Below are 18,597 nucleotides of genomic sequence, written 5' to 3'. Positions count from 1 at the left end.
CTTGTGGCTCAGGATCATTTTGTTTTTTCTCAAATTTTTACTTTCTCCCTCCCCCTGTTATTCCCACTACCCTCCTCTATCATGCTGAAATTCTACACTTATAAAAGTCAAAATATGACAGATAAGATAATGGGCATACTTTCAGTGAACTATTGTGTGTGTAAATGTAAGAGAGGGAATTGGACAGGCAGACAATGTCCATAAAGAAACTTACTCAGGTAAGACAGAACTACTTTTCTGTCAGTAGTCCCAGGTACAGCACATTTCAGATTGAAGTGCTAAAATTACTTGTTGGGGAAGCAGAGAAACATTTGGTGTTCTCCAGATCTTCAGAAGGGAAAGCATTAATTTTTTTGTTGGATGTTAACAGTGTGATTAGCCAGCACTTTTTCCCTTTAGTTTTGTTGCTGATGCTCTTTTATGTATAATCTACATGTTTTCCCCTTTCATTGCAACAGATAATGCCTCTAGGTCATGTCCTCATTTTCCAGGGTGTTCTGTCGTTGCCAGTTAAAATTAGGACATTTCTGAAATCCCTTCTCTGTCCTTTGCAGTGTCCCTATGAATGCTTCCTTCCCCTGGCCCATATACATTTAATTACACTAAACAGCATGATGCCGACAGTGGTTTTTTGGGTCAGCAGATGAACCAAGATCAATGTCATTGGTCAAAAAATGTAGAATGTGACAGAGGGGGGCACTGATGACAGCTTTCTGGGGAAGTGACAGGGAAGAGTTACTTAAGCTGGTGACAAGGATAATAACAGAAGCAAACTGATTTGGGAAATCGCTGCCAACTCCTTTGCTTTGTTTGCCCCATCAGTAGAAAGTGCCCTTGAGAGTTTTTTGTTAGAGGATTCAAGTAGCAGTACTTAGCTTGTTCTGCCAAATTTGAAACCAGAATTTGGATATTAGGAAAAATTTCTTTACTGAAAGAGCAGTCAGGCATTGGAACAGACTGCCTAGGGAAGTCACCATCCCTGGAAGTGTTCAAAAAACATGTAGATGTGGCACTTCAGGACATGATTTGATGGTCATAGTAGTGTTGGGTTGATAGTTGGACTTGATGATCTTAGAGGTCTTTTCCAACCTTAATGATGCTGTGATTCTGTCATTCTGAGCTATGGCTCATCTCCCAACTTGTACTCTTTTTTTTTTGTAGGCTGAGTGGGGGTGTGAACCATAGAATGTGACTACTCCACTCACTGACCGGAGGGACAACTTGGGAATGGGACCTCAGCAGTAGAAGTTTTATGGCTGATTTGTTCTCTTTCATCTGAGTTAGCACAACTGAAAGAGTGAACCAACAAAGATTAGAATTTGATTTGTTGGTATGTGGGGTTGTGTGCATGCCAGTCATCTGGCTGAACACTGCTGGGTACAGCTGGGTGAGGCCAGAGAGATCCTGCTTCTGCTAAAGGCAAGTCCATAGTCTACCGCCTGTAGTCTGTCAGCTGCTCAACCAAGGATTTGAAGGGATTAGGAGCATATCTCATTTAAACACCATAAGCAGGAAGAGAATTATTTAACTGAAATTTTGAGTGCTACCAACATCTTTAATTCTCAGGTTCATTCAAAACAGATGGTTGGAGCAGACAGTATTGCCCACAAGAATCAATGTGGATTCCTTTTGAGCTCAGAGTGGTTGTCTGCAATTTGTGTTTTGTATAGCTCCAGTGTTTCTGTTCTGTTCATCACTCTGGCTCTTGTTGAGAAAATTTTTTGTTCTGTTGAGGAAATATTGGGGAGGTTGCTTTAGAAAGCATCAGGTAGGTGGGAACATTGGTATGCAATTAAGGATCATAGTTGTCATGTTTTACATATTTATGACTAAATGATAAGTTTAAGAGAGAAAAATCTTGACAATTTGGGCTCACTTTAGCATAATAGCTATGCTTATATATAGCAGAAAAAAAACTGTTCCCCCCACTCCAGGACTTCTCAGTCTGAAAGCAGCAGTGTTTATCAAGCTGTACTCCCAGTCTATTGGACTGTTACACTGGAGTTACTTACTTTTACTGAAAACCAGTTGTAGGGTGCTCCTCCAACGGCTAAGACTGGTCTTATGATTCCTGCACTAGCCTGTTCATGGCCAATTTTATAGCCTTTTATTCTTGTGCCAGTGCTGACTTTTGAGGACTAAAAAAACCCAGTCATCCCCCGCTTTTGTGCTTGACTTTCATGTATTTGTAGGATCCAGTCCATTATTACAGTTCTTTCATACTACTAAGCTGCTTCAGTCAAAACACTCCTTTTGCGTGAAACTCCTCTCTGTTTCTGTTTTGACCTAACAATCATTTGTGGCAGTTTAGCCTGAGTGCCTCCTGTTACTGCCACACAAGCTACACCTCCAGTGTCCTGAGGGTCCAGCCTAGTAGGTGGACACAGGAAATGATGTATTTCATACCCATAATATCCTGTGCCCTAGAAATCCATCTGCAAAGTCTTTCTCTGCCTCTTTCTTCCCTCTCTGCTCTTGTGGGAGATGCTCCCTATCGGGTAACAGTGGAGGAGTATCTCAAGGCCTCTTAGGCCTGGCTAGGCCTAATGCCAGGAGGAGAAGGGGGAGGGGCAGTCTCAGACCTGGCCAGCCTGAGACTAGCCTAGCTGGGTGGGGGTGGGAAGAAAGAGCCCTAGGGGGTCTTTTGTATACCCTCAGGTGGGGAAAAGGGAAGTATTGGGAGGCTATGGGTGTGCTATAGGGTATTCTGTATGCTTTAGGATTCCTAAATGCTTTTGTCACTATGCTTTGTAGCTTCTGTAAAACACTGCTTTTCCATTTAAACTTTCCATCACTTTTGCAATCCATTGGTGTGAGTGCCATTCTTTTGCCCCTCTCAAGGGCAAGAAGGGATCTGCCTGGCCTCAAACCAGGACATCATTTTCACTGGATGTGAGTTTGTTCCAGTTTGAGGTTTTCTTCTTTTATAAAAAATATTTGTCAATTTGATCACACTGGCACTTTGGTGGTGGGTTTGCCTTTTCTCTTTCTTTTATTTTTTTTTAATTTGTTTTTGTTTTTTTGGTGGGAAATTTGCTAGTGCCTCATGCAGTGGAATTACCTCTCTCTTCTTCTCTTTTTTTTATAGCTGAAAATGCTTTGTTTGAGAGAGGAAAAACTAAGGTCTCCCTGCAGTTTGCCTTGTTTTTTTTTTCTTGTGGCACTGGTTTTGATTTGTGGTTTCAATAATAACACGTGGCTTCTCTCTCACTGTAACAGATGGGTTTTCCACAGCTTATAGGAATAAATAACACCATTTTGCTGAACTTCATTTGCACATTCCTGTCCTTGTTATTTTAAACATCATCATCTCTCTTACCCCAGTCTTTTCTCTAGGTTACTCTGTTGTGCCTTGTGTATTGACATGGGACAATGCCTCCCAGTTTCTGGTCGTTAACAAATATCAGCTTTTTCCTTTTTTCCCAATGTTGTAAATAAAAGTCTCACATTGGGTGTGCAAGCATCTTTCAAGGATCAGTTTAACAACCTTCAGCCTGGTACCTTTTAGCCTTTTGCTTTAATTTATTTTAATTTTTAACCCTACATGTACTGCCTCCTTGTTTATCAATAATTCAGAACAGAGTTTCAAATGATGAAATGGTCACAAAAGTACTAGACTGCACTGAACTAACTGGCCTTATTTGCAAGGACACAAGGTGCAATGAAAGGTGCACTTCAGTAGGCAGCTTTCTAACTGCTGGCTAAGGCAGATGTCTGCATGTTGAGATAATCAATGTCTAACACATGTCTGCTTGAAGCTGGCTGTGGTTCTCAATTGTACAAGCCATAGACTAGCAGTTACTGTTGCATAAGAGATTAGGCATAGTAAGAGATGTGAACATTTGAACCAAATAATAGCACAGTTACATATGAAATTTATATGTCTTCCTTGTTTTTGAGTGATTGAAGTTACAATATTCTTTTAAGTCCCATCATGTGGAACCTCAAAGTTTGAAGGGAAAGGCCACTTGAGAAATGCAGAATGCTGTACTACCTTTACAACACTTCTATTTGGACTGCTTGCTTTTAATTGTAGGACATGTATTCATTTTGTTGTTGTAGCTGAGTTTATTTTAATACTCTGAGAACCTCTGAATGTAGAACTGGTTGGGCAGCTACATCTTCTGCTGCGGCTTCAGACCTGCCTCTCCAATAGAGAGAGGAATTTTGTTCCACATGGAGCATTTTATTCAGCTGCGTGGGTAAAAGACACTGGTGGATCTGAACAGCAACAATGTTAAACTGAATTTGCAACCTGTGAAGGAGTCTGTTGTGATAAAGACCTTATCCCTTCAGACAGAAGATCTGGGCACCATAGGCATGTGCCTTTGGTGTGGAAAGTTCCTTGCAAGGCTGTGTGTAACATGCATGGCCTCATGTTTGCTAAGCAGTTTTTTATAACCAAGCTTTCTTCATAACACCATCAACCCAGAAAATTTCAGCAGATGAGTCCATTCTGAGTTGTTTGCTTATCTTCCTTCTCTGGCAGCACCCAGCTACAGGGCCATGAGCTGGCAGAGCTCTTGCTCATCCTTAGAGTGTTCCTTTGTGATCACATGTGAAGCTATAGCAATGTGCACCTCTGAAGTACATCATGTCTGCCATTAGAAGAGAGGAATGCTGGGCTGGTAGGCTGAATAATTAGGAGTTTTGAAATATGGGGTGCCAACATATTTTACTGTTAACCAGCAGCCATGATGAAAGCATTGATCTTTGAACATTAGAGTTCAGTTGTATTTACCTAGGAATTAAATGTCCTGTTGAGTTAAAGATGGAATGTAGGAGTCATCACATTCCTGTATTTAGAAACCATGATAAGCCTGAAATGCTTATTCCTTATAAATCTGAACTGCAAGGGGATTTGGGAGACTTGAGCAAGCAGGAAATAACTGAGGTATTTCTTCTTTAAAGTGAAACAGTATGTGTAGACATTTGGAATAATTTATTTGCTGTAGGTATTGTATGTGTGCTCCCTCCTCCCCACTAATCATAAGCCTCATCAGTAAAAGCACGGTCTCAATTTTTAATATGTGTGCTTGGAATAGAATAGAATAAACCAGGTTGGAAGAGACCTTCAAGATCATCGTGTCCAGCCTATCATCCAACGCCATCTAATCAACTAAACCATGGCACCAAGCACCCTATCAAGTCTCCTCCTGAACACCTCCAGTAATGGTGACTCCACCACCTCCTTGGCCAGCCCATTCCAATGGGCAATCACTCTCTCTGTGTAGAACTTCTTCCTAACATCCAGCCTAAACCTCCCCTGGCGCAGCTTGAGACTTTTTTGTAGCTGGGTAGAAATCTCACAGTTTCATCTAAAATAGAAGTTTCCTGTATATGACAAGAACATACAAGTTGTCAACCTTACTTTTGTACTATTAAACTCTCCAGTTAAGGTTTCATCCTTTTCAAATGCCACCAGCAAAATAAACTCTTCAAATGAAATCTTAGTTCAGTGAGGAATTATCTGAAGTAGAATTCCCTGGTTGTGTACAAAGGGTAGGTAAAGTGGTAGAAACACAGAAGTATGGATTTGTGGGATGAGATACCCATTAATTAATTAATTAAAATGTGTTAAGAAGTAGCCAACCTTTAGCATGCAGCACAAGGCTTGCTTAATTTGTACTTTAGATTTTGTTGGTGTAGAAAAGTTGAGGGATTTTATTAGTATTATTGTATTAATTTTTAATGTAGCTAATATGGTGTGGTTTTTTAAATTTAGCTTAGTTGTGAAAGCAGCAATGTACACATGTTGTATCAAAACAGTAGTTCTGACAGTGCCAAGCCAAAATGACTATCTGATTTAATTTTCCTCTTTTTTTTGACTTTCTAATGGTCAGACAGGGCTCTGCTTGTTCAGTTACAATTTGAATAATGCAGCCCTCCTCACTATGTCACCTTAACAGCAGGGAGCACCATGTAATGGATTGTTTAGCCTGGAGAAGAGGAGGCTCAGGGGAGACCTCATTGCTGTCTACAACAACCTGAGGGGGGGTTGTAGCCAGGAGGGAGTCGGTCTCTTCTCCCAGGCAACCAGCACCAGAACGAGAGGACACAGTCTCAAGCTGCGCCAGGGGAAGTTTAGGCTCAAGGTGAGGAGAAAGTTCTTCACGGAGAGTCCTTCGTCATTGGAATGGGCTGCCCAGGGAGGTGGTGGAGTCACTGTCCCTGGAGGTGTTCAAGAGGGGATTGGACGTGGCACTTGGTGCCATGGTCTAGTCATGAGGTCTGTGGTGACCGATTGGACTCAATGGTCTTTGAGATCTCTTCCAACCTTGGTGATACTGTGGTACTGTGAAATTGCTGGCAAATGTTTAATGGGGTTATAGCTGCTCAATGCAGATCCTGATAGACACGTTTGTATTTTAGCTTGTAAATCCCCATGAGATGTACTCATATGCTTGAAGAAATCATGTTAGATAGCAAGACTCATAAAGCTGGAAATGTAACTGGATTTGCTGTGCAAGAAGCCAGCTGAGAAATTAGTAGAATTTCCTACCATTCCCTCTATAGCTGAATCATTTTGGCTGGAGCTTGTCTTTGTGAAAGGTCCCAAACTTGGTCCAAAAGAACTTTACCACAACTCCTAGTAGTACGTTCAAGTTATAAATCACTCCATTAAAACTATTTGCTGTACTTTAATTGGAATTTGCCTTGTCCTAACTTCTAGCTACGAAGTCAAGATTTTCTCATATTATATTGAAAGTATATAATGCCTATGGTGTTTCCTCCTCAAAGTAGTCAAATTTGTTTCTCATTTCCTTGCATAAATTCTATGAATAGAGAAGTTACTTATGGAGCTCAATTTTTGTGAGTAGTGTTTATAACCCTTTGTTTCACCTCCTTTCCAATTCTTTAACTTCCTGCCTTAAATGCAAGTATCAGGGTAGGATTTAGTTTTCTAACCTCAGTTTTGCTGGTGTCATTTACAGACATGGCATACCCCTTCAGTAGTGAATATATCCAAGGATTATTTCAGTTTCTCTGAGCAAAGACATATTTACTCACGAGTTACCATATTTGCAACTTAAGATACTGCAAAAATGTCTAATTTAAATGGATCAGCTACGTTGTCAAAGCTTTGTGGTTTTGGTGTGGGTTTTTTCTTTTATTGTTTTGCTTTGGGGGATTTTTTGTTGTTTGCTGTGGTTTGGGGGTTTGGGTTTTGTTTGGTTGGTTTTGAATACGGCATAATATGAAGAAGCACTGACAGCAGGTTTTGATATTGTTTCAAAATACAGTATAATGCATATGCAACATAGGTGGCTACTTAAAGTGTTTGTGGAAGGAGATGTGCTTTGGGAGTAAAAGAAATTAGATGAAGAAAATCCTGCAGTGCACAGTGGTAACTCATCTACCTAAATGTACAAAAAGGGACTGTTCAGTTTCAGAGATACTTGGGATGTACAACCTTGGTTATGTTTTATGCTCAAACTTGAATGCTTTATTACATTTTCAGTTTGTAACTAGTAGCAAGGTTTCATTTGTTCCTCTTGGAGTTTTAAGACCTGTAACTTCAAGATTAAAATTAATTCTCTTATTAGCATCTCTTCAAGCTTGAAGTAAGAGGATTATGGCTTTCATTCCCCTTCTCTTCATACTGAAGAGGTGAAGAGGGAAACCAACACAAGTATTAGGCTAGAACCATGTGCCTGTCCTGCTCTCTTTTTAAGCTGCCTTCTTCTGTCCCAGTCTTAAGTAATGCGTTTGGTAGTTCCCATGGCAAGATTGTAGCTTTCTTGTAAAGAGCTGAAGAACTGTAATGCTGGGTTTCTTCTGAAGTGTCGGAGAATATAAATGCTGTGTTTTGTGCTGTGGTGTTAAGAATAATCTTGTCAGTGTGACAAACTGATAAAATAGCTATTCTTCCTAATCCCACAGAGGAATAAATAAAGCCAGAGATCCAGGAATCCTTATTCAGCTGAAGTCAGCAGTCATTTAGAGTCACTCACTGTACAATTGTAAACTCATTTTGAAAAGATAAAAATATTTGTTTCCTCTACAGGCATGATAAGCAGCTGTGGTAATCTTCAATGCTTGTTCATTAATTTCCCATCCAATCCAAGTGAGGAAACCAGTGTTAAAAGTCTGTCAGAATGTTTAGTGAACTAAAAACCTTGGCTCCTGGGACTATCATCAGCCCAGTAAGCTGCAGCCATCTCCAAAGCTCAGTGATTCTGTGAAAAAACCCCACTATCCACAAAAGAAGCAATAGCAATGCTAAACTCTGTGTAATGTCAGTATCACAAGCAACAAGCATCCATGCCTTCCCCCCACCCCCATGTGTAAAGGTAGTTCTGCCATCCAAAATTTGGCTTGCTTGTGGTCTCTTAGAGCTGACACTCAGTTGTGAATGATACAGCTACTGCTGGTTCTGGTGCGAGTTCAGCACCCCAGCACAGAAGTGTTGTTTCAATGTGATTTGATGACAGAAAAAGAAAATAGGGGTTGAACCCGGTTTGGGTTGGTTTGTTTGGGTTGTGGGTTTGGTGGTTTGGGTTTTTGTTTGTTTGTTTTTTTAGTTCAGGGTGGGGTTTGTTTGGTTTTGTTTTCCTCCAGCTCCCTGGAGGATTAGGAGCTTACATTTTAAAAATAACATAGTTAAGAGTTCACCATGCCTTTTAGCCACCTATCTGCAGGATATCATTTTGGCCAGGACATCTGCAGGGGGTCACTTTGGCCTGATACTGCACAAAGAATTGGCAGTACTCTTGGTTTTCCTCCTTTTCCTGTTGTGACTTTCTCATTTCCTCCCAACATAGGCTATTTTTTTTTCATACCAGGTTCATGGTGTAGATTCTTAGAAGTTCCTATCCTGCATTTTTGGGCTGTCCCATGGTAGAAATAAAATAGCACAACGTTCCCCTGCCTTCTTGGACAGAGCAGGCGGATAATGACCAACAAGGAGAATGAATCAATGAATTATGTAGGAATACTATTGGTATTCAGATGTTCTGGAGGTGAGGAGGGGCTGCTTTCATAATCTAATTTTGACCCATGTATAACTGAAGTGATGAATCTTCTATGTGTGTTCATAAACTCAGCTATGATAGCCTGTCTTTTTTGAAAGGAAAGCTTTGGGCTACCAAGGTTATTTAAAATAACCCTGTGTTTCAGTAACATGCAAACAGATAAGCTTTAGAATGCAGGATTATTGGAAAGGATTTTACTGCTTTTTTCTCCGCAGCGGCATGTGGTGGAACCTGTTTTGGGTTTGACTTGAAATGTAGATTGTGAGCTTTCCATGAGGTTAGCCAGTTCTGCTCATGGCAATCTCTGCCTGCCAGCATTGAGGCCTGACCATTCTGGATTCCAGTGAAGTCCAGCAGCAAAGGGAAATGTGCATCTACAGCAAGGAGACATTTGTGAATGTTGTATGCTAGTGGTGAGGTCTGTGGTGACAGGTTGGACTCGATGATCTTTGAGGTCCCTTCCAACCTTAGGAATACTGAATACTGAATATGTTGCTATAAAAATTAAATTTACTTTATGTGGCTTCTGATTGAGAAAAGTTGAACTAATACTTAATTTTGATAAATATTTTTAATGCTTAATGTAATTAAGCATTCATTTATGTTTAATGACATAAATTGGATCACTGAGACAAATGACTCACTTTGTCCCAAGCTGTCTTACGTAGGCTTTTGAAATGATAGTTAGAAATGCTGGAAGATAAGCAGCTGAGCTGAGGTCTTGCCTTGGGTATTTCTATAACACTGGAAATTCATGTTGTGCTGGTTGCAGTAGGAGTGTTTATATTTAACCTGACATATGCACACCAGACGTAAAGGATTCTTTTTTAACTTCTGCAGCTCTGACTTCTAAAGGTAATTTAAGGCTACAAGAGTACTCCTTCTTAAATTCTTATTTTTGGAGCCTCTTAGGCTATTTGCAACAGAACAAGGTCATACAGTCCCTACAAGATTATTTCCTTATTCCTGCAAATCTCATTACTGCTCTGGAACACAGGCAGACAGTTCTGTCTTAGCCCTGGACGTCCTGGTAGGATTCGGAGAGGTGCTAATTATTGTGATAGACAGCAAAATGTAGTGTAAGGAGTTGCCTTTTGTCAAGTGCTGAGCTGGAATGGGTTTCAAGCTCAGTGACGGCATGAGTCAGTGCAGTCTGAATAACAAAGAGCTCTTTAAACAAGGGAAAAGTGCCTTCATCTAGTCACTTGTGTTGTATAGTAGCAATAAATACCTGGCAGTTTGTGAAGCTGTCCTGTCCTTTTTGCTGCTCGACTCCTAAGAGGAAGACAAGGCTACCTGCTTTGGCAGGGGGGTTGGACTAAGTGATCTTCAAAGTGCCTTCCAACCCCTACTGTTCTGTGAAGCCAACAATCCCAACAGACCCATGGGCCTGCACTGCTATTTGGAGTCAGGACTTCGACGAGGAAGGAGCACTTCATGTGGTAAATTCCACATCGGGTGAGGACTACACTGCCCTCTGCTATGTTCTCAGGCACTCCTGAACTTGGCAAGGCATCCAAAAAGGGAGGCACCGGGAACCAGACTAGGCAAAGCAAATGCATATGGGTGAACAAAGACAAAGAAAAGCTGAAAGTAAGGAAAGCCTAGGGACAGTTTACAAAAGAGCTTGGAAATGGGGAGTTTCATATGGGGACATTTTTCTGGAGTTTAATAATACTACTATAATAATAATAATTTGTAATACAGTATTTCATTTGTTGCCTACCAGAAGATGACGTGATGAAGAGTAATGTAATGTGGGGTCACCTGAATGTTCATGTTATCACTTCTTCTGTTTGACAACCTGAGGAATAAAAGGAAGCAACCTGGCTATGTGTTTTTTCTGGGGAATGCTCTATTTTCAGAGGACATTCCTATAAACCAACCTAGATCAATAGATATACAGTATAATTATCCTACATTTGGCTGGTTTGTTTTATTTATTTTTAATTAGGAAGTGGCAGATTGGGAGCAGTTACTGACTCAGGTCTGTTCTAGGTCATCAACTGCTGCTTTTTTTTTTGCCAGAGTACTGAGAGGGAAAAATCATTAATACACTAATTAAATGTGGATCATGCATATCTAGAAATATCCAACAATTTGTAATATAAGCTATGGAAGGGACATAAAGCTAATGTGTTTTGATGGTAGCTGAGTAAATAATAACTTGCTGCACAGTATCTTGTGAAACACAGCTTTGCGGCATGGGGGAGAGTTAGGCTTGTGTAGACTTGTTTATATAAGTATATCTTGACTTTAAAGGGAGATGCAGGGCAGACAGTTATAAAAGATTGGAAAATAGGGCACACAGTGAAACACTTACAGCAAGGGAGAGCTACAGAATTTTGCTGGGGGGACATTTCCAGAATGCTGAGGGCTTGGGCATCCCTAGCAAATAAGAACAGAATAGAAAAACCACCTGGGCTGAATGTAACCCATCACCTAGGTACTGAAGCAGGTGGCAAGATCATTTTCACTAGTGAGACTAGACAGGGACCTTGAGAGGTGGCTCGAGCAGGACACCAGATCCTCTTCTGACTCACTTGTGCAGTTCTGGCTATCCTTACGTGTACCTTATGACTTGGTGTGGGTGCTGCTGGTTGTGCTCCAGGCTAGCCATACCTGAAGACCCGGTTCCTCTCCAGGGGTAATGCTGCCCTCAGAAGACTGACATTAGACTGCAAGGTTAGATCTGTGCTATTCCTTGGGCTACTGTGATGCTGTTAGGTTCCTTGTAAATCAGTTGTGGGCAAGTTTTGCACAAATACAGGGTCCTGCAGGAGAGTTTGTGGAGGACAGGAAGTATGGCTTTCATAATTTGTGATGCTAATTTTAGATACACCTTTCAGTATTAAAAAAAAAGTATATATCTAGTAAAATTCTATATTAATTACATATTATGTGTAGTAATTATAACAACTGTCCCCAGTAACTACAACTACTGCATTCTAAATACAGATCAAAATGACTCGGCTGCAGATGAGTTTAATGTAAGTCCTTTCTGTTGTGAACTTGTAGCTAACATGCTGGGGAGAGCCTGCTTTTCGTTACAGGCATTTGCATAGAGGCGTTGATCTTGTTTTGCAGCAGTGCTGGGCTGAACGCTGCAGTGCTGTGTACCAGGGCACATGAGAGCTGCTGCTGCTCCCCAGGGAAGCAGCAGGAGGCTGCCCTAGATAGATGAATAGTGCCTTTTTCCTTTCTGTCCAGCACTACAGTCTAACCAACTCAAGTGAAATTTTGACTTCCACCCAGGCTTCCCAGCTGCTTGCTGCTTCAGTAATTCCAGGAGTTGCCTGGCTGTTAACTTTTTACTCGCCAGCACTCCAAGCTGGGTGGGTGTCCGGTTGCGTCCTCACCGAGATCCTGACATTTGCTTTGCTGAACAAAGTAAAAATAGCAGCTGCTGTTCATTTCAGTGTATCAGATGATTGCAGCAGAGCAGAGAGCCTCCGGGCTTCTGTCCTTCTTCCTGAGGACACTTGCCAGTAGTAAGTTCACATTTTAAGTACTCACATGTCTCAGGAGCACAAAATAGAAAAATAAATAGTTTGTGGATGTATGAGAGAGGGAAGGATAGGAAAGGGGCAATGGCTTTGGGTTGGAAAAGTGATTTACATTTCTTGAAGTTTTTCCTTCTTCCCTTGCATTAAAGCAGCATTTAAAAAAAGGTTTACTCAGGCACTGGACAACAGTTTACATAGAATACATAGAATAAACCAGATTGGAAGAGACCTTCAAGAGCATCGCATCCAACCCATCAACCAATCCAACCCTCCTAAACAACTAACCCATGGCACCAAGCACCCCATCAAGTCTCCTGAACACCTCCAGTGATGGTGACTCCACCACCTCCCCAGGCAGGCCATTCCAATGGGCAATCACTCTCTCTGTATAGAACTTCTTCCTAACATCCAACCTAAACCTCCCCTGGCGCAGCCTGAGACTGTGTCCTCTTGTTCTGGTACTGGCTGCCTGGGAGAAGAGACCAACATCCGCCTGTCTACAACCTCCCTTCAGGTAGTTGTAGAGAGCAATAAGGTCAGCCCTGAGTCTTCTCCTCTCCAGGCTAAGCAACCCCAGCTCCCTCAGTCTCTCCTCACAGGGCTGTGTTCCAAACCCCTCACCAACTTTGTTGCCCTTCTCTGGACTCGTTCCAGCAAGTCAACATCCTTCCTAAACTGAGGGGCCCAGAGCTGGACACAGTACTCGAGGTGTGGTCTAACCTGTGCAGTGTACAGGGGCAGAATGACCTCCCTGCTCCTGCTGGCCACACTGTTCTTGATGCAGGCCAGGATACCATTGGCCCTCTTGGCCACCTGGGCACACTGCAGGCTCATGTTCAGCCTACCATCGACCAGCACCCCCAGGTTCTTTTCTGTGTGGCTGCTCTCCAGCCACTCTGCCCCCAGCCTGTAGCTCTGCAAGGGGCTGTTGTGGCCAATGTGCAGAACCCGGCATTCCATCACAAATGAGGACAGCACTAACACAAAATATGTGGAAAGAGAGGGTTTTGTGTTGGCTTTGAAGATGTGGCATGATTTAATGGTTTTAGTACACTTTCTCATGGGATTTCTTGTGCTTTAGCTTTCAGGGCTTTCCTTACAAGCAATTGAAAGGCAAGTGGTTAAAGGAACGTATGTAGTGGCAGTGATTTTTATGTCTGTAAAGGAACTTTACATATCAGTCTTCAATAGGGAAAAAAAATTAGGACCACAGAGAAGAAGCTAGATTCCCAAGGGTGAATGTGATGTTCCTTAGTACTATTTGAAGACCTCCTGTTCTGCAGCTGGGGCAGGTCAAATACAGAGCAAATAGCTCCTGGATTGTGAAGTCTGTTCAAGAAAGCCTTTGTGACAGAGGAGTGGATACTGAACTGCTCTTGTGATTTCATTAGAGAAATTAATGTGGTTATAAATATCCTATATAATCTGGACAGCTTCTTAAACTTATTTGTAGCACAGGTAGCTTTTCTAAAAGCTGTTTCAGACAAACAGACTTTGCTGCTTCTGACTCATTCACCTTTGTCTGAACTACCGGCCTATGCTGTGTGTCTGGGAACCTTAGCAGAAAAAGTTAGAGAAACCTGAAGTGCAGCTTTCTGAACCACTGAAGGAAAGGCAGGCATACAAAGGGGCTTGTGTTACCAGTTTTTTCTTTTAGTAAATAATGTTAATAACAGAGGTCTTGCCAGCAAAGCACTGCTGAACCATCAAAGATTGCTTCCCGGGGCTGGAGGCATCAAATACACAAACATCTAAACCCAGAATATGAATTCCGTAACTACCTGTGTAATCCCTGCCCCTTCCCGGGCCATCTGAACTCTTATGAACTAAAATAAGCTTTTTCCTCCCTTAACTGTAGAACTGAGATGCTCTTTATTCACCCTGCACCTTGGTAGTGAAAATGCTTACCCTGCCAAACAGGCTGTTGAATAACAAGCACAGTGTGACTGTTCTTTACATCGTGCCCCACTGCTCTGAATTTGGAATTTAGCAATGTAGTGCATTGACCAGCAGTGTAGGAGCTGTAGGTCTAATTTCAATACCCATCTTGCAGATAAATTAAGTAGGAAGATTGTGCCTGAGTGATCTGTCATTCATTTACTTCAGAATTATTCTATGATAAGTGGGGTTTCCTTGGCCTGGAGGGAAAAAACCAGCTGATAAACTCTTTAATGCTAGGTCACACCCTAGGAGAAGTGGCATCTGGCCTCCAGCACCCTGCACAGCTGACACTCTCAGAAAGGTGCACTTCCTGCTTATGACTGAACCCAGTCTAAAGGCTACTGGCTGGCTTGGGCTTGTTTTTTTTCTTTTTTTTTTTATTCTTTCTTTTTTTCTTTCTTTGTTTTTTTTTTCTTGGTTACTTGGTTTCTTGGAGGTGGTGATTATATTGAATCATTTCAATACCAGTAAGACTTTTGTAGTCTAAGTTAGCAGTTAAAACCAGACTAGATTATCCTTCCTTGGGAAGAAAGAACGAATTGCCAAGAAGAGCTGTCAAGAAAGAAGATACTTTGGTAGGCATGAATGAAGTGTTTGTGTAGAGGAATTGGCTTTGGCTGAAAAAGTGCTCTGTGGCCACAATGCGGACGACATCTTCCTGGTGTGGTTTAATTTATGTGGGCACAACACGCCTTTCTATACTCAGCTACACAGGACTTTCTTCAGTTTTGTGGAAAGGTCATGTCCACAGATTCCTGAATTTTGTTTTCTTCTCTCCAAGATTATTACAGTCCTGCAATGTTGGGCCTGAAAACTGATCAGGAGGTCCTCGGAGAACTTGTGAAAATGAAAGTTCCAGCTGTGGCAGAGCTGATGGAAAGGCATGGAGTCATGTGGACCCTAGTGGTGTCACGCTGGTTTATATGCTTGTTCATTGACATTCTTCCAGTAGAGGTAATTAGTAACAGAGTTCTCTTAATATACACTCATGATCAACATTGCATTTCTGCTGCTCTGGTAATAATGATCTACTGGAAATCAAGAAGCTGTAATCTGAATTCTCTCCTTTCCTGCAGACTGTGCTCCGAATATGGGATTGTTTATTCTATGAAGGGTCGAAGATCATCTTTCGCGTGGCCTTAACATTAATTAAGCAACACCAAGCTTTTATTCTGGACGCCACGAATTTCCCTGACATCTGTGATAAATTTAAGCAGATCACCAAAGGAATTTTTGTAACAGAGTGTCACAGCTTCATGCAGGTAAATTCTCTGCAGCTTTTAGTTGTTACCAACTGAAAACAGGACTGACTTTGAAATCGTTTGTGCAGACAAAAAGATGGGTGTATTAGGAGGAATGTGTCTGTGGGGAGTGCCAAAAGGATGAAGAAAGTTTTTACATCAGAAATTCAAACCTTGCTAAGATGCATTTAAAAAAATACAAACCTAAATCCATCTATATGGATTAATTCACACTCCCTGTTACATGGAGGGGAGAAGTAGTTCTGCCCCATTTACCACTTAAGGTAGGAAATTCGATGAGAAAATAACTTCAGTGTGTTCTTTTAGAGAACTAGGGCTTGTCCTGTGCTTTTTTTCAGATGAAATGTAGGAGAGACACAAAGTGAATTGTAAATGTGTATTGATAAATCTTAGTGCCAGAAGATACTCTGTTTAAACCAAAAAGGTAGCACCAAGTTTGCATTTCCAGGCCAACAAACAAAAACCCAAAACCAAACAAAACCCCAAAAAATACCAAAGATGAAGTTGAGTGTTATGACAAGCAACTTCAATCTTATGTTGAAGTCTATGACAATCTGCAAACTAAGAATTATTTTTGTATGTGATTCAGTTTGGATGCCAAATCTGTATAGAGCATTAGATTTGAAGCTTAACTGTGAAGATGCAAGTGTAAAAGACATCCCAGTAGGTCACTTCTACCCCAAAAACTGTTTCATGCTCATGTCAGCATTCTGTGTGTAGGTCTGCCATAGCAGGATGTCATTGATGTCACAGTTCAGTTTTGCTCAAATAGAATAAAAATTTACTAACTTGTGAGGCTTTAATTAAAGGAGTAAAAGAAGAACAAAATGTAAGGACATCTTTAATCAGGTTGGCTTTGTTTGGGGCTTTTTCCCTCAGCAGTAGCTGCACTATTACCAGTAGAAGTGATGACAGTTGAGTACTTTATGCCTCCCATTCCCTGAACACTTTTTTAGTGCAATGCAGGCTTTTTACCAGAATGCTGTTCAGAACTGGCTTATTTATAATGTCTCCAAGAGCTGTCACTCACGGCTACAGACAAGTGAGGGGCCCAAACATTTTAACTGTAGATTAAGTGCATAAGCTTGCAGCTTGCTTCATAGTTTTGTTCAGTCAGAGGCCTTCAGTGAATTAGTGGAAACAAAGGTGTTGTTCTTAAGCAACAAGTCAGGGGAAAAAAAGTTACAGGTGTGACAGCATTCAAAATACTTCAAATTCTTACATCCATATAGATTGCTAGCCCAGAAAGGCTGGCAGAGAAAAGTAGAGCAAGGGATTAAGACTGATTTGTTTTTCAGCAGAAGCATATTGTTTTAAGTGTGTATGTGTTGCAGAGCCCAAACAACTTCTGCTGGCCCCACCTGAGAAATGCACTGGTGCTTTGTAGCATTACCCAGCATGGCTGAGTGTGTTCTAAATACTCCTGCCATCCACCAACACACATGCTTTTAAACATTTTAGCCAGATATTCAAATTAGCTCTTCTATTGTGGCTGTTGTGTAACTTACAGCACTTGTTATGAGCTGCAGTTTTACTGTGTCTTTACAGCAGAGTAGAAGATGCTGCCCTGTTACAAGGAGGCCAAACAGCTGTAAGCACTTCCATGGTACTGACAGCCAAGCAGGGATTTCACACTTCAGAGAAATTTCATACTTCATGAGAATGTCACTGTTGTTTAAAGCCAACATTTTAACTAAGGATTTTCCCTTTTTGCCCCCAGAAAATATTCACAGACCCTGGAAGCTTGTCCATGGCAACAATCAACAAACTCCGAGAGACATGCAGGGAGAAGGTGCTTTCTCAGGGATAACTCAGATTTAATGAGGCGGTCAGACACTACAGCAATTGACACATTCCTCTATTTGCACTGACTAAAGCACACTTTAAGCTTTCCATGAGTTAACTGACGCTTGACCAATTTTTCCTGCCTTTCAAGTAAGTGTTGTGAATAGTTTGTACTGTATGTCAGACTTGATAACTGGAATTGGTGGTTCTGTGGTTGGTTGTTCTTTTTTCTTTTAAAGGACTTAGTGTTTTCAAAGTAGAATGTGATCAGTGTGTCAGGATACTCTTTTTAAAAGCAGTCACCCTCCTCGTGTTTTCAGGGCATTTTGTAATGTTAAAAGAAAAGAGGTATATAAAATGACATATCCTTCCCCCTGTATTAACTGTGAGATGTCTGCCATTTATATAAAATAAATTAATTTAATTTGTCAGAATCTGTTTCTTGATGTGGAGAGTAAAATATTTGGTTCTCCTTCCTGACTGCCCTTAGATGGCAAGAAAAGCACCATGTTCCTTTTTCCTCACTGCTGTCACTTAAGTCAATAAACATGGTAGTGTGGGGCAAAACAGCAAGAAGGAAGATGATTATCTTCACTAGCAGTAATAGCTCTGAAAGTAAAAGTAGCAGGGAATGTATAAATGTTGGCTACAGAAAGCAAAAATCCATCTGTAATCCCTTGACATTTTTATATGCCTATTCAGGGGGGTTTACCTCTAGCACACTAGGTACTCGTTTCACAGAATCACAGAAATATTCATGGTCAGAGACCCTCAGGATCATCAAGTACAACCACTAACCTTACTCTGCAAAGTTCATCCCTAAACTATATCCCCAAGCAGCACATCTAAACAATTTAACCAACATCTGGCAGTAGCATTTTTCACTTTGTAGGGGATGCCAAACAGATGCTTGTCCTGCTTTGTGCTGGTGTACTGAGGTTGCACCATAGGTGCTGTATCTTCATACACCTGTGTCCCTAAAAATTTTCTGAGAAAGTTGCAAACAAAAAGATTTCTTCCATGAAACAGTGAAACATGAGGCAGTTCCAAAGCTGTATCTCAATGCAAGTATAAATATCCCTGGGCAGAAACAAGCAAAGCAGCGGCCCTCTCCCTGCCACTAGGCCT

General features: G+C 41.2%; 1 protein-coding gene across 1 annotated transcript in view; it reads left to right on the top strand.

The window, feature by feature from the left end:
* The window catches only part of GRTP1 (growth hormone regulated TBC protein 1), a 39,546-nt gene extending 21,643 nt beyond the window's left edge, over positions 1–17,903 (top strand). Inside the window, exons 6-8 of the mRNA XM_068137069.1 lie at positions 15,204–15,376; positions 15,499–15,684; positions 17,405–17,903. Of these exons, the coding sequence (XP_067993170.1) occupies positions 15,204–15,376; positions 15,499–15,684; positions 17,405–17,494 (449 nt within the window). The 3' untranslated portion in view covers positions 17,495–17,903. The remainder of the gene's footprint in view (positions 1–15,203; positions 15,377–15,498; positions 15,685–17,404) is intronic.
* Positions 17,904–18,597: the final 694 nt, after the last annotated feature.

This window comes from Melanerpes formicivorus, unplaced genomic scaffold (assembly GCF_026170545.1).
Source record: "Melanerpes formicivorus ecotype bairdi unplaced genomic scaffold, bMelFor1.0.p_v2 SCAF_1, whole genome shotgun sequence".
Taxonomy (NCBI): Eukaryota; Metazoa; Chordata; class Aves; order Piciformes; family Picidae; genus Melanerpes; species Melanerpes formicivorus.
Note: the sequence above shows the minus strand (reverse complement) of the source record. Positions and strands in the feature narration are given on the sequence as shown.